Source organism: Archocentrus centrarchus, chromosome 23 (assembly GCF_007364275.1).
Source record: "Archocentrus centrarchus isolate MPI-CPG fArcCen1 chromosome 23, fArcCen1, whole genome shotgun sequence".
In the NCBI taxonomy this organism is placed as follows: domain Eukaryota; kingdom Metazoa; phylum Chordata; class Actinopteri; order Cichliformes; family Cichlidae; genus Archocentrus; species Archocentrus centrarchus.
In genome coordinates this window covers 2869897-2886108 of record NC_044368.1, presented here as the reverse complement: position 1 = coordinate 2886108, position 16212 = coordinate 2869897, and the positions used below count along the sequence as shown (strand labels likewise).

The window sequence follows — 16212 nt, the reverse complement described above, 5'->3', positions numbered from 1 at the left end:
GTGTGCGGTTTAGATTACTCCTGATCCTGAGAAGAAGAAATGCTGAGGAGTTTCCAGAGGTATTACTGTTTTATTTCAGTGTCTGAGAGAAAAGGCACTAAACCAAACCGGGAGAGTGACATTGATTTTGAACAGGAGAGAGAGAGAGAGAGAGAGGTTTAAATTAACATGTATAAAGTTTACAGAACAGCAGGCGCGCGCACACACACACACACACACACACACACACACACACACAGCTTATTGTTAACGAGTCCTGATTGGTTACACGGACCTCGCTGAAAACACCAGGACACGTCTGCAGAGCGTCGTGTTCAACAGGAAATGTAAATGCAGTGTTTCCTTTAATGCTTCCAACAACAAAAGAAACAAAGAAACCAACATCTTCACCCTGCAAGCATCATACCTCTAAATAAAGTTAAATATAAGCTTATGTCTGACATGAGCAGTTCCAATATGAGAAAACTGAGCCACCATTAGAGGGGGGAAAGTCCATCTTTGTAGCATAATATTTTATAACTCATAAAACTGACTTTTTTTTTTGAAAACTTTTGAGAAAACAATTTTGTGACCACGACTGTAACTGAAATTATTTTGAGGGTGAAGCTGATAAGTGCTAATTTTATGAACAAAAAAGCTTAATACTCTGATGTAAAGTCAGGAAAGTTCAAGTGGTTTGAAAATAACAAATAAATTCAGACATAATCAGAACACTTTGACCACAGAAATAAATCAATTTTATAGATATTTGAAAAACAAAAGTCAGACTGCCCAGAATGAGCTTAGTATTAAAAAAAAAAAACTATAATTCAATAATTTAAGATATTTGGATAATAATGAGAAGTCAGACTGCCAAAAGGTAAGAAAATATTTGAATTAGTGCCAATTTTACATAAAGAAAAAGAAAAAAAAAAATCAGTCAAAATTTGGAGGGAAAAATATTTTTAACTAATTTTAAAGCTAAATTTAATAAATTAAACTCGTGTTTTGAGAATTTTACCAGGTTGAAGTTTCAACAAAACATTTTCTAATGTGAAAACTTTCAAATTACAAATAAGTCACAAATCTTTAAGTTAAATTTAAACATTTCATTCATAATTTTAGACTTTAAACTTGAAAAAAAATTTAATTCTAACTTCAGAAAGAAATGATGAGCTGTCACTGGCTCCCTGCAGTCAGCTTCATTATATCCAAATATTCTGAAGTGTTTCCCCTTAAACAGACTTTTACTCTTAATACTGCAGTTTTATCAGTTTTACTGCTGAAATATTTTCTCATAGTATTAAAATTTTACTTTTAAATCTGACTCATAAGGTTCATTTGGTTGTGTGCACCCCCACAACACATCGAACCGTTTGTGAAACGTTCCAAAACCTCAGTGAGGACTTCATTCTACGCTTCTCACAAACTTTTATCAGATATTTTCTCATAAATGTATCGATTTTTTTGATCATTTTCTCGTGTTTTGCGGCCACTCCTGCTCCTCCACAGTTTATCTTCATGTGATTCAGGGTTTGTAGTGCTTTTATCTTAAAGGGGGGGGGGGGGGGGGTATTTTCTCCTTTCATGTCAGTTTTAGTCATACACTGGAGTACCAAAGGAAATAACAACCTAAAGGAGTCCAGGTCAGTAACGACCACCGAGCGCCGCCATCACAGTCTTACAGTCTTTTTTTTTTGTGATGATTGAAAACAGTTTTTCACACAAAAACACACGAACGGAGAGGGAAGGAGGAGGAGGTGGTTCCTGAAATAACCGCATGGGGGGGGGGGGCTTCAGGTCATATCCTGCTGTGATTGGAGGGCGAGCCTGGTCACAGCTGGTCTTTGTAGTAGCCAAGCTTGGCGAGGGACATTTCCCTGCGGAGCTGCATCACCTCCCAGAACATCTGCTCTGCTGCAAACACAGAGGAAGGGAGGGTTAATCACACCGCCAGCATCGACCCGCCGCCTGAACCTGCTCAAGTTTCCGTGCGTTTCTTACCGTCCTGCTGTTTGACCAGCCCTTGGTGGATGTAGCGAATGTAGGTAAAGAAGTTGCACACCGCCGTGATCTGAGGGGAAGAAGAGACTGCTGAAAACACCGATCAGCAGTGTGTGAAACATCAACAAAGTCATGCACAGCTGCTCTAGTAGACTTGAACTAATATGTGGAGCCGACTCTTTCTCTCAAACTTAACGGTAGTTCCTGTTGTTTTAGGAGACTTTAAAAGTATTTATATTAAGGTTATAACGTCTGATTTAGTTTGAAAAATCACCCCAAATAAAAGGAGTGGCTGAAAAATGAAGCCAGTGAAAGAAAGAAGGGGAAACAGGCATATCCTGTGCTGGGTCAATGTGACAGAAACTGCAGTTCCTCTAACGTCCACTGGAGGCTCCAAAAGTGTCCAACGTTACAGTGCAGGAAGCTGCTGCATTAACACTCAGGCGACAGTGACGCTTCTGTCCTGCAGCTGTTATAAGGCGGCGTCAGTACATGCTGTGTTGTACTCACTCTGTATCTACAATAGGGAGACACGTAGTAATAGCTGGACGAATCTCCAAACTTGATTCTGTGCTTACAGGTTTTGGTCTGACCGCTCAGGGCACATTTTCTATCAGAGAGACACAAAAACAAGCGTTCACTTTTCTTTCAACAGGAAGAAACACACACACACACACACACACACACATACAGAAACAAAGCTACAAAGCAGAACAAACTATACAGGAGCAAAAGTAACACCGCTCAGGGAAGCGAGGGAGGAGAAAAGGAGGACAGGATGAAGGTTTGTATCATCAGGATGGCTTTGATATCCTGGACAGGAGGTTTAGAAGGAGTGAACGTCATGAGTTAGCAGGAGAGTTTGGAAGAGCCGGATGGAGGCAAGAAGCAACTGAGGAGAGGCTAAAAAAGAAAATGTAGATGGGGGAGCGAGTCAGACTTACGTGACGAGATCAGGCCTTCGGCCACTAGAGGGGGAAATTGAGGGAAGATGGAGATGTGATGATGAAGGAGTGAAAGCTTGATGAAGGGGAGAAGAAGTGAGTGTGTGTGTGTGTGTGCGCTCACTTTGGTCCTCCACACTCCACCGCCGACGCTTTGACCACAGGTAGCGGCTGGAAGCCGACCGGCTCCACACTCAGCGTGTTCTGCTCCACGGCTTCCAGGATGGCCGAACCCAGCTGATACAGAGGAGAGACGAGGACAGCAGGAGGTTTCAGAATCCTGTGCCAGTGGATTTACATTTTCCAAACCCAACATTCGCACGTTCTTCTACAGCTGTGCGGAGGAGAGACGAGCCTTTAACAGCGTCTGAGGACATTTCACACCAAACCAAACGCGTACTGTGAAAACAGGAACCCGGTCCAAAGTGTCTTATGATGTATTTGAACGGTTTCCTTTGTTCTGAGACAGAACGGCTAAATCAAATGTAACATTAAGGTTGCTCAATTATGGCAACAGTTGCAGGAAGTGCTCCCACCTCAGGGTGTCTGATGGGCAGACGGGAGGGGCAAAGAGAGCACCAAGCACCAGCAGACCTGCCTGCACGGCAGCCACTGTTTACATTTTTTTAACTGATGATCCCATTCAGGGTTGTGGGGGGGTGCTGGAGCCCATCCCAGCTGTCACAGGGTGAGAGGCAGGGCACACCTGGCCTGGTCGCCGTCCATTAGCGCTCATGTTTGCACCTACAGCCAGTTAAGAGTCGCCAACTAACCTAAAAAGTCTTTGGACTGTGGGGGGAAGCTGGAGAACCTTGAGAGAACCCACACAGAGAGAACATGCAGACTGATCGCAGGAACTCAGGACCTTCTTGCTGTGAGGCGACAGCGCCCCTAAAAGGCAGATGCAACCTTAAAAAAAAAGCTTCTGCAGCTTCACCTCCAGAAACCTCGTGATTTTTTCCCCTCTGTTTAGATCTTTGTGATCGAGGGCTCTCGTTCACTCACCTGAACTAAACGGCGAGTACTTCACTTTAAAAGTTTTATCAATTTAACTGGCGCAGCAGAATTTGTGATCAGAGTGAAATTCCATATTTGTGGGTCTCAAAGGCTGACCCGACCTTCGTATCAAACAAACATGTTTCCTTTCATTTTTATGTGGCTCACCAAAAAAAAAAAAATCGCTGTTTCTGTCTCACGTGTCTGACAGCTGTGGATTAAAGTATTTTCAAAAGCTCCGGAGACCCGGCTGCGGTCAAACGCTCGTGTACCTCGCTCTTGCTGAAGGTCAGGCAGGGGTAGATGTCCTCTCGGTAAATTCTCTCCAGGAAGCTGCAGCTCCGCTCGAGCGTCGGCGCCTCCTTCCACGCCTTGAACTCGCCGAACAGCTGACTGTCCACCTACACGTTCAAAACCACATACAGTCTCATCACCCGGTGTTAAAGAGAGCACTGAAGCTGCACGTGCGCGAGCGCTCCCTCCTACCTCCCGACATTCCCGTACGATGGGCTGCGTGGCTGACGGGTCGGGCTGCGTCCCCAGCATGGCAGAGGAGGTGCTCTTGTTCCTGCTGTGGCCCTTTCTGAAAGGAGTCTTCACCCCTCCTCCTCCCACAGAGGGGAGCTCACCCACCGGGGAGGTCGGGGAGGAGAGCACGAGCGTCTTCAGGGCCTGGACCTCCGCCTGGAGGACGTCGATCTGAAGACAAACGGAAAGAGACGGACGTTCATCAACATCTCACAGAAGTCCTCTGAGAGATGCATTTATGGTCCTATATTTAAGCCCGTAAATAAAAGGCACAGGTTAGGGCGACTTTTCAGTACATCACTGAGTTTTTGGTCTTTTCATCCTCTCAGATTAAACTGTGTCGTTTATAATGCGGTTTAGTGTGAGTGCTCCGTGTTGTCACCTTGCCCAGAGCTTCTTTCAGCTGTTTTTCAGCGGTCGCCTGTTTCACGTTTGCTTCTCTCACCATTTTGTGGGCCTCCTGGAAAACACACACATTGACTCTGATGGTGAAATCAGCACCTAAACAAGCTCAGTGCAACTTAAAGGAAAAGTTCACTCTAGAAAAAGAAGGAAAACAGAACAGGAACATGAAGTGAATCTGCACATACAGACACACAAACACACAGAGTCCCAACACCTGAGAGAGAGAGAGCTGAGAACACGGAGGAGGAACGAGGAGGAGGAGGAACAGCACGTTCTGAAGGCCCGCCGGACAGATTCAGTCCACACAGATAGAACTCTGGACTGGATACAACTCCCACTCTGGACCTCATTTTTCCACAGGAGGCGCTCGTGGAAACATTTCACGACTTTTAGGTTCTCTTTTCATCATCTGGCCTCAATTTGTGACTGAGTTTGAGCTCTTAGGGAGGGTTTTGTGTTGTAAGGGAAAGGGGTGCACTTGATTTTTAACACAAGACAAAGCGAGAGATTCACACTGAAGAAAACCACAAAAGAAATTAACTCTTTAATTCCAATAAAATCCAATTGTTTGCCTATTTTTAGAGGAAACCTGTGAAGCCGAATGAGCGGAACAGTGAAAATGTTACGTTTAGAGTTCACCTAAAAGCTTCGCAGCACCTCGGTGAAGCCGTCACGCCTCCATTTACGCTGCCTGTGTCAATCATTCTCATTTTTTTCTGTCCGGTGCCTCAGGAGGAGAAAAGGAAACAGGAAGCAGGAAGTGGAGGAGACAGACGGGGGAGAGGCGGACCGACCTGGAAGAGACTGGCGGTGAGCTCCTCCAGCTCCTGGCCGAGCTGGTCTCTGACTTTAGACAACCTCTCACACTCCTCATCCTTCAACAGCAGCTCCTTACACACACACATACACACACACACACGAACAAACAAAGCAACACAACAGAAAAACAACGGCCAAATGAACACGTTGAAAATGAAAGCGTGGCAACAACGAACAAAGAGATGAAGAAATTAAAATTAGTGAAACGTGTTTAACAAATGCACAAAAAATAATTTTAAAAATGCTTTTAAATAAAACTCAGAATTTTACATGATGTCAGTCTAAGTAATGAGCGCTGTGGGGAGATGTAGTGAAGTCACACAAACACACACAAACACACACACACCCCAACGGTCAGCTGTGAACACGTCTTTAAGTTAAAGGAACAGTTCACCCCAAAATCAAATCTCTATATGCTTTTTATCCACGTGGATTATTTTGGTCTGCACATCTTCCACTGTTTTCTTGAATATAAAGGAACTAAGTGACACTCATCTTGTGGCACTCAAAGCTAAAAAATTATACTTGGAAAAAAAACGTCTGTCAGAGATTATTATCCACAGTAAAAGGACACTTCCTTCTGCTCTGTGGGTGCATTTTGGTAGAAAGAAAATACACAAAAAACATGGCAACATCTCATTTATTTATGAGTTTCTTTTTTCTCTCCTTTTTCCTGTTTTCTCTACAGCAAACTTCTCCAAAACCGGAAATTCCCACCCTAACAATCTCAATGGTTAACCAGCACTGCAGGCCAGAGGAAAAACACTCGTTTTGGGGTGAACTGTCCCTTTAAAGCTTAAACACGAGGGCTGGAGTTGAAGTCAGGATTAGGCCATGTTCAGGTCAGATCAGTCTTGAGGAAACTGATGTTGCGATGTCCTCTGATGTGATGAAGATGTGCTCCTGTGAGTGCGCCCTACCCTCTGGGCCTTGGCGAGCTCCTCCTTCAGCCTCTCGTATCCTTTCTCTCGGACCTCCATCACAGACGGGCTGCGCAGCCGCGACAGGCTGTCACTCAGAGCGCCGCACTCCTCCCCGTCCTCTCCGGACAGAAAGTCAGCCGACTCCCCCTCCTGGCCCGGCACACTGAGGGGGAAACAGCACTGATGAGTCGTGAATTACAGCCGACAGGTCGGGTTCAGCCTCTGTATTTTCGTTACCTTCCATTGTGGCTGTGCCGCGGCGCCGAGTAAACCGGCTGAGTGGGGAGCTGATCCGCTCGCAGCGAGGTGGGAAGGCCCTGGGGGGGCGCTCCCAGAGAGTGGGTGCGATACAGAGAAGTGGGCGGGGTGCTGTGACGGGCGGGTGGGCGCTGATCCGATTGGTTCTGCAGGTCGATACACAGAGAATCAATCGAGGTGATGAACACCTGTTACAGGAACAGGAGAGCGGAGGCTGGGTGGGATTTTAGCCCCCCCCCCCCAGACACAATCAACTGCTTCAAAACACCGACAAAGTTGTTCAGACAAGTTTAAAAAAGCCTCAACAGAAAGACTGTTTTTCAATCATGCACACAAGAGAAGAACAGAACCACCATATGGGACGCAGGGAGCTCCACAGAGTTCTAACCAACAGTTTAGTTTTTGTTACTGTCACAAACTTCACTCACGTTAATCTCAACTATGAGAACAGCAATCCTGGCTACACTGACCAACAACGCCTCCTGAAACATGCTGAAAAATGCATGCAGAGAGCTGAGCTCCAACCTTACCTGAAGGTCAGGTGTGGTGGGCGAGGCCAGGTTCACCTCGTGGAACCCCTCCAGAGTCTCTGCATTGCTCTGACCGCTGCTGCAGGCCATAGCAGCTGCTCTCAGACATCATACACTCTGAACACACACACACACACACACACACACACACACACACACACACACAAAGCTGTGAGAGAGCCTGCAGTGTGTTCGTTAAATGTATTCACATTGAAAATGTGGAGGGCAGCAGTGAGTCATAGGAAAGCTGCCAGCAGTCTCGCTTCAGTCCAGACTGCAGATGGAGACTCGGTGCCTAACAGCAGGGGGCCAAACAAAGGCTTCAAAAGATGTTTGTTGGTGAATCAGCAGCCATTAGCATTTTTCTCACTGCAAGTTTACAAATAAAAAGTTTCTCATCAGTGCTGTGAAACGCAAAAACCTTTCAAATGACTTTCAAGCGGATCCTTTACTAACGAGCTGTAATTGCGGTGGGAAACGCTCTGCAGCCTGCGAGAGGCGGCGGCCCAAAGGTTCTGACTTTAAAGTCCAGCACCTCCCTGAGTACGTGATTACAGCTGTGAACAGGATCCACTCACATTCAGAGACTCACTGACTGCAAGAAACGTAACATCTGACATCTAATAACTGCGGCTGCTGTTACACCCAAATTTCCCCTCTGTGGGACAATAAAGGCTGTTTCTTCTTCTTCTTCTTCTTCTTCTTCTGTTTGTGAACCTGCAAACACAGTTACACAACCACATTTCTGCCCTGCAAAACAGAATAATATCAACCCGTGAGAAACAGGAAGTGTGGAAGTGTTTGCTGCCCTCAGCTGGAATTTAGGAACATTGCGACATACACCATTTAAATCACCATCAAAATGAAATAAAGATCAGTGATTTTTTCAGAATTTTTTAAATCAATTACCTTGTGATGTTTTTCATTTCAAGAGTCTGAAAAACTCCCGCAAGTATGCTCAGGTGTTAAACTCAGATTTAAGGTGAGTGCAGAGAAACTGGAAACAAATTCTGCTCATGTGAAGTTACATCATCCTGCAGCTTTTTAACCTTTTAAAGATCTGAATGAATAAAAATTAAGACTAAAAAAAAGTCTAAACGATGTGATAAATTTGGCCACAACTCCGAGTTGGGCTTAGAAGCTCACTGAGTGCCTTTACGACCTGAAGTGTGTTTCCTGTTCACTGTACCATAGTGCAGCTGTGGGTGGAGACGGCTGGAGGTTTGACGGAGGCTCGCAGTCAATAAAAATCAGGTGAAGGAGCGACTCAGCAAACACACCAACAGGCAAAAGCTGTCCTGTACCTGGAAAATAAAGAGAAAGAGGCAGAGAGAGAGAAGTTTTATTTTCTGCTGCGGGTTCAAAATATTTGCTCCACTGACACCAGTTTTGTTTAGAGATGCTATAACTGACAGAGTTAGAAATTAAAGAATTCAAGTCCCTCTCTTATAACAACCAAACATTTCTATCCTGAAAGCCCTCAGATACAAAAAACTGGGGGTAGAAATCAGCTGCAGCAGAACCAGAACCGTTCCCAAACAGAACAAAGTGGAGAACAAGGATTTCCTTTTCTGGACCAGCAGCAGGAGCAAAACCCGGCTCCTGTCTGTCCAACTCCAGCTGTGCTAACAGTCACTGCTTTGTGGCTGCTGAGTCGTAACGTTCAGGGAGGCTGAGGCTACAAATTTCAAAAAATACGACTGGTGAGGGAGGGGTACATCCCTGCATTTAGTGTTTTACTGTCCAGCTTCCAAACCTCAAATGAGAGCAGAGCTGAGTGGGCAGAAATGCTGCATTTGTTCACCAGTAATTAATCTCACAGGCTGAAACGGGGAAGTCACATGGGCCTTTTTTGCCCCAGAGTTTGCCTGTCAGGGTGCTGCTTGATTTAAAGGAGGCGTTAACTGTGTTTTGTAAGGGTCTGAAGAAATAAAATTATTATTGTTTTATTGACTCTTAAACAGATTTCAGGCATCAAATCAGCTTTTATTGCCCCCGAGTTTGAACGCAGCATACAGACACGGTCATGGTTTCACAGTTCAAACCAGCAAAACAGGCAAGTATTGATAACAGGAGCTGACAAGCTTAGAGGGACACGATTCTCTTGGATTTTGGAGCCAGTTTTCGATTCCCATCCCTAATCAAGACGTGTCCACATAACAACACACGTGTAACTCACACAGCACAGCATCACATTTAAGCCGAGGCTTTAAAATAAACATTTTCCTCTCCATATGTGGTATGTTTGATTACTATTCTCCAAAATGATGCTACTGCATTAGTCGCAGGTTTCGCACCTATAAACACACCAAGCTATGACCCCCGGGGGTGAAAAACGACACGCAACTGCCAGAATCTTGAGGCCGCTCCAACAGTCAGTCAGTCCCGCAGACTTCGAGGTCAAAAAAGGTCCAACTTTACAGCAGAAATAAGCACGTCTGCAGCGTTCTGGAGCATTTAAACTGAACTCTAATACTTCGGCTCGCTGCGTCATACAGCCCGACCTAAAATTTCATCCTTCAATTGTGGTGAAATTCCAGCCTTCCTCATCAGGAAGTGTGAAATAAATTTAAGCGCACATTTTAATGAGGCACTTTTTTCCACCATAATTACTCCGTCCCTCTGAGACCGGTCTATTAGTAGCAGCACTGCTGCTTCAGCACTCCTGTAAACTCAGACCACCAGTCCAAGCCTAGATTTTGGTCACTTCATTTTTGTGACATCATCGCAGCCCTGTTATCATTTATACTGGTGTTTCAGGTGCGCCAGACTCGCTGCAGTTTTCTCTCAATGAGAAAAAAAAAAAAAACCCTCAGACTCGACCACGCTCACAGTATGAAAGCCACGGAGCCACCGTGGCATCACCCACTGGGTCTGTTTTCATAAAACGTCTCCTCCTGGACACTCTCCCCATGCCTCCTGCAAGCCTAACCCAGGCAGCTCCCTCACCTTCCAGTAATGTGAACACACCTGAAGCTACTGTTGCTTTTCCAGACCTGATTCTCCAAAAAGTGTCCAAAGTTCAGGTCTGAAAACATCTTATGATACAGTTTATGAAGGCTGAGGTCAAAGTTCAGCACAGACAGGAAGTTCACGGCTAAAGCTTCTGAGAAATCTATTTTCATACCCGAGTTACTCGTTTATCATCACTAACATCACCGTGATGCGTTTTTAAAGTAATCTCATTACTTCTTTGTCCCGCTCCTTTGTTTTGCCTCCCTCAGCAGGGTGGCTGAACAGCACACCGGTCACACCTGCTCCACCTGGTGCATTTCTGCGTGTGTGTCTGTGTGTGTGTGTGTGTGTGTGTGTGTTTAGTGGGCGCGTCTCTGATGAGTGTAAACACAAAGAGTGACTTAAAGACAAATAAAGCAGGTGTCACTCCCTCTGTACTTTAAGAACATGCTGAGTGAGTGTTTTGTTCCTGTCTCGGTATCATCACGTCTTCTTCTGTGGATGTTCTTCATTGAGCCCGTTTGGGCGTTTCGTCCCCTCCTCGGTGAGGTATGCTGGGGAACGATGCTCAGCCGCGTCTCAGACTCTGAACGCTGAGTCCAGTCATTGTTTTGCTCCGAGTTTCACTGCTGCTGGAATGCAGACGCTAATGCTGCATTCAAGGACAATCAGCCACCAACATCACTGTGATGATGGTATACTGATATGAATGAAGCCCTTTTTTCCTCTTGTGTGATTTGTTGAAGACCATGAAGAAGTTTTGTGGTTTAAAATCAGGAAGTAATGACGGACTAGGACATATCTGTCTGATCTTATGCCAGATTACGGGGTTAAACAGTCATATTCTCACCACCAACCAATCACAACTTGTAACACTTAGAGTGCGACAGATGCTGATTTTAGATCAGACGCTACATCAAAGTTACCACTGAGCTAATTTGTTCAATTATTCACATCATAAAATATTCACATAAAGGAAAAACAAACCATCAAAAATTAAATGCAGCTCACATGATTGATGGTATAAAAACACAGACGCGTCAGCGCACACCCATACAGGATGTATACCGCGCACACACACACACACACACACACACACACACACACACACACACAGGTGAAACCCCACCTGCATTAAAAACAACCTCACTCCTCTTCCCCTCCCGCCCGTCTCCATGGAGACCAGTCCCAGAGAGCCTGCCGTGGTAACCTGACACGCCGAGCGGGGCCGAGCGAGGATCCGGTTACTCATCCTGTGTGTCGGCGGCGTTTACACGAATCCCAAACAGCTTGACTGACCGCAAAGCGAGCGGCGAGGAAACAGTGAGGGGTTTACAGCGACAAACGGGGGCAAATTAAAGGAAAAAACAACATCGAGTGTCATTATGAGGGGTGGGGCCTCCCTGGTATTGATTAGCATTTATTAGCATTTATTATATAATGTAAGAAAAAACAGGTAACCAGTCTCTTTTCATGAACACTAATGTCTTAAAAATAAGTAGTTTCAACAATATTCTGATTAAATGTGCATCAAAGATCACAGCAGAGCTGCAGGAACATGAAGAATTCACATGCAGAGTTTTCACAGCCTGTATCATCACACTCTTTATGATTGACTACACCTTCCAGGTGTTTTCCACTCCTCTGTACTACTAATGCATGCATATGCATGATCCCAGCTCCCTCATTCCCCTAAATGTGGATTTTTTTCCCCCCAGTATTTAAAAATGCAAAGCACTGGCTTCACTTACATGGCCGTGGATGGGTGCATGACAGACTGGACACATGAAAAATCATTTTCAGGAACTCCCATGAACCTCACCAGGACTAGCAGAGCATTATAAAAAAAAATGATGCTTCGCTGCACTTTTTTAGCTCTTGCAAAGTCATCCAGTAGGCCTGTTGGCTCTGACACTCCTGCTCTAAAAGGAAGAGCAGGAAACTAATTATACCAGTAAAGGACCCCCATATCACCCCTCTGTAGAGGTCATACACTCAGACCCGTCGCTTTCTCTTGGTCTGCACCACACATGGATAGCCTGCATTTCAGTTTAATGATGGGTTTCTGAGCTGCAGCCCACCTATAATTTCTGTCTCTGTAACTGTTAATGGACCGTCTCTGCTGACAGTCTGATTACATCCGGCACTGAGTCATCTACAGAAAACCTGCATCACAGCCACAAAACATGCAACGACCTGGCCCAACAGATACTGTTTGGTCCAGTTTATTGTGAAGACAGGTGAAGTCTATGAAATTTCTGTGTATTTTCTCAGAATATACTCTATACTGCCAAAAGTATTCACCCACCATCCAAATCATTGAATTCAAGTGTTCCAGTCACTTCCACAGGTGTATAAATCAAGCGCCTCGGCATGCAGACTGCTTCTACAAACATTAGTGAAAGAATGGGTCGCTCTCAGGAGCTCAGAGAGTTCCAGCGTGGTACAGCGATAGGATGATACCTGTGCAACAAGTCCAGTCCTCAAATTCCACAGTCAGCTGTTAGTGGGATTATAGGAAAGTGGAAGTGATTGGGAATGACAGCAACTCAGCCATGAAGTGTTAGGCCATGTAAAATCACAGAGTGGGGTCAGTGGATGCTGAGGATCATAGTGCACAGAGGTCACCAACTTTCTGCAGAGTCAATCACTACAGAACTCCAACCTTCATGTGACCTTCAGATCAGCTCAAGAACAGTGAGAGCTTCATGGATGGGTTTCCATGGCAGCTGCATCCAAGCCTTCCATCACCAAGCTCAATGCAGAGCGTCGGATGCAGTGGTGTAAAGCACGCCGCCACTGGACTCTAGAGCAGTGGAGACGTGTTCTCTGGAGGGACGAATCACACTTCTCCATCTGCCAATCAGAGGGAGGAATCTGGGTTTGGTGGTTGCCAGGAGAACGGTACCCGTCTGCCTGCATTGTGCCAAGTGTAAAATTTGGTGGTGGTGGTGGTGGTGGGCGGGGGGGGGTTTCAGGAGTTGGGCTCGGCCCCTTAGTTCCAGTGAAAGGAACTCTTAATGCTTCAGCAGACCAAACATTTGGGAAAATTTGATGCTCCCAACTCTGTGGGAACAGTTTGGGGATGGCCTCCTTAGGATAAATTAGAGCGGAGACTGTGAGCCAGGCCTTCTCGTCCAACATCAGTGCCTGACATCATTCTTCTGGATGAATGGTCAAAAATTCCCATAAACACTCCTAAACCTGTGGAAAGCCTTCCCAGAAGAGTTGAAGCTGTTATAGCTGCAAAGGGTGGGCCGACGTCATATTAAACCCATGGATTAAGAATGGGATGTTACCCAAGTTCATGTGTGTGAAGGCATACGAGCCAAGATTTCTGGCAATATGGTGGATGTTCATGGCATAAAAACGAATTATTCAGCATCCCACAAACAGATGAGCAAACTGAATTAACAACATTTGAGCAGCACAGGCCAGACACTAAAATCCCTTTGGGTCTGTTCAGTAACAGAATTAAAGTTTTAAGAGCCTGTAGATTTCTTATCTTTACCCCCAAAATATGTAAAGTACAAACAGAAGTCATGTGAATTTGTTTACCGGTAACAATTCAACGTTTTAAGGCCAGAGGAAAGTTCAGGTACACTAAGATCACCTGAGTTTACACCTACAACTGCGTCTCTGCTCATTTACCTGATCTCCAGCTCTGCCTGCTTACAGAGTCACCTGTATGCTGGAGGGCTGATGTCGCTCCTCCAGGTGAACGGTTCCTGCTCTCAGGTGTGAGCACCTGACAGCTAGCATTGGGCTAGCCGCTGATGCCATGTTACGTGAGGCTGCTTATTATGCTAATGCGCTGACATGTGAACACCTGCAGCCCGGAGGGGGCTGACGTTAAGGGGCTAGCGGCTGTCACCTGACGCGGTGTGAAGGACGCGAGGGAGCGGCGTCTGTTCGCGGAGCGTCGGTTCGGGTTTCGCTGCTACGACGGGCTAAGGTTAGCCGAGCAGCTAACGTTATCTAACATTAGTTGACATCAGTGAGAGCGGGAATTTTTTGTACAGCTGCGCTAAAAAGACGGAATAAATCACCTGATAATAATAAATGTGTTAAAAACAAAATATCCGTCCTCCTCAGCCAATAAACATCTGTGAATCAAGCAAGGGGAAACCCTGCTTCCATTATCGGCCACTATGTAAAGCCTGGCTGCGGATGGCTAATTTCCCTGATTACAGCACACTGATAAATGCACTGATTTATGTGACAGCGGATGCGCTTTAAAACACCGCAAACTGAGCGTGTGACTGAGCAGCCGTGAGCAAGAGGAGAAGCGCTGTCCGACAATGGGCGCATCGATGCTGTTTGCATGTAGCAAACAAGCTAGCGGTGCTAAGCAAGTTCGCCCAACTCAGCGAGCCGGCCATTAAAATGAAAACAGTAAAGGCACCTTAAAGGTGGACTCACCGGACCTCCGTGTGCACTGCAGCCCGGGCAGCCGGCCTTCTTCACGGTAACGGGACGAAACAGCCCGATAAACAGACAAACAAACGGAGAGAGACTCACCGGAGCGGCTGCTGACGCACAGCGGAGCTCCTACTGACGGAGGCGCGTTCACGGTCAGCTGGGAATCCACAGAGATACCAGAGATCGTGTAGCGCAGAGGACAGAAACGCACCACTCAGCATTAGGACAACTATCAGAATAAAATCAAATACATGTAGCTCAGGGAGGAGGGTAATATATTCAATTACAAGAGATTAAAGTTATTAAAAAAGAGAGAAGAAACAGAGGCAAATTAAATTATAAAATTATAAGTGTAGCTCAGGGAGGGAGAGAAAATCCCAGAACATATAGTCGAAAATTTGCAACAAATACAACAATTTTTTTTTAAAAAAAGAAAGAAAAATAAGTAGCCCATTCCCGAAAAAAACAATGTGCTTAGAGAGGGGGATAATAAATTTATAACAAAAACAACTCAAAATTTATGAGGCTAAAGTTCCAAAAACAGAAAGAATGAAAAAATAAAAAAGGAAAAATAATAAATGTAGCTCCAGGAAATGAATAAATAAAATAGATAAATATAAATAAAAATGTAGAACAGGTGAAAGGCACTAAGTGAAAAACATTAAATTAAAAAAATTATTTAACTTAATGAGGTTTAATTTGTAATAAAACAAAAAAAGGGAAATAAACAACAACAATGTAGTGGTGTATAAAGTGACATATTCTCTGAGATTATGAACTCAGAGATTAAAGTCATCCAATCTTTCCAATCTTTAAATTTTACATGTTGATTTATTTCAGTCAAAGAGGGACTACATGTGGATTCTGGAACATTAGAGGGAGAATTAAAACTTCCAGAAGCAAGTTTTTATCCACCACTTCAATTCAAGGGCAATAAAATACTGAGGAACCTCATTTTGTTCTTTCATGGTGGTTTACAGGGAACGTTCACACAGGGAGCAGCAGTCCTCTGGGGGGAAAAGGCCTTGTTCATGTCAGAGGTCAGAGGAGAACGGCCAGGCTGCTTAAAGCTGATAGGAAGGCAACAGGAACTCAATTAACCACTTATCACAACCAAGGTATGCAGAAGAGCATCTCTGACCACATGACACATAGGCTCCAGCAGCAGAAGACCACACTGTACAGTGGACTTCCGTCAGATAAGAACAGGAAACTGAGGCTACGATGTGCACGGGCTCACCAAAACTGGACACCATAGAACACTGGAAAAACACCACCTGGTCTGGGAGTCTCAGTTTCTGCTGCAACATTTGATGGTAGGGTCAGAATTTGGTATTAACCGCATGAAAGCATGGACCCATCCTCCCTCATATCAACAATTCAGGCTGCTGCTGGTGTGATGGTGTGGGAGATATTTTACTGGCACACTTTGGACCCCTTGGTACCAAC

At 45.2% G+C, this 16212-nt stretch overlaps 1 protein-coding gene across 3 annotated transcripts; it reads right to left on the bottom strand.

The window, feature by feature from the left end:
- Positions 1 to 50: 50 nt before the first annotated feature.
- Positions 51 to 14896, bottom strand: rab3ip (RAB3A interacting protein (rabin3)). Of its 3 annotated transcripts, XM_030719863.1 has the most exons (14): positions 14764 to 14896; positions 8576 to 8690; positions 7387 to 7503; positions 6836 to 7002; positions 6596 to 6761; positions 5651 to 5746; positions 4834 to 4911; positions 4410 to 4622; positions 4196 to 4324; positions 3052 to 3164; positions 2928 to 2951; positions 2494 to 2593; positions 1984 to 2053; positions 51 to 1896 (listed from the first exon to the last, which is right to left on the bottom strand). In XM_030719863.1, exons 3-14 carry the CDS (start codon positions 7474 to 7476, stop codon positions 1814 to 1816), a joined length of 1329 nt encoding a protein of 442 aa, XP_030575723.1. In that variant the 5' UTR covers positions 7477 to 7503; positions 8576 to 8690; positions 14764 to 14896; the 3' UTR covers positions 51 to 1813. The 3 variants fall into 3 exon arrangements, with proteins under 3 accessions (XP_030575723.1, XP_030575724.1, XP_030575725.1); XM_030719864.1 differs by lacking the exon at positions 2928 to 2951; XM_030719865.1 differs by lacking the exon at positions 5651 to 5746.
- Between the last annotated feature and the right edge of the window lie 1316 nt (positions 14897 to 16212).

Excerpts from the sequence above, each read along its gene's own strand:
- rab3ip (XM_030719863.1), bottom strand. The coding sequence starts at position 7,476 with ATGGCCTGCAGCAGCGGTCAGAGCAATGCAGAGACTCTGGAGGGGTTC. Across the intron at positions 3,165-4,195 it reads TGACCTTCAGCAAGAGCGAG|CTGGGTTCGGCCATCCTGGA; the intron begins GTACACGAGCGT and ends CCTCTGTATCAG. Across the intron at positions 2,054-2,493 it reads CTCCCTATTGTAGATACAGA|ATCACGGCGGTGTGCAACTT; the intron begins GTGAGTACAACA and ends TCTTCCCCTCAG.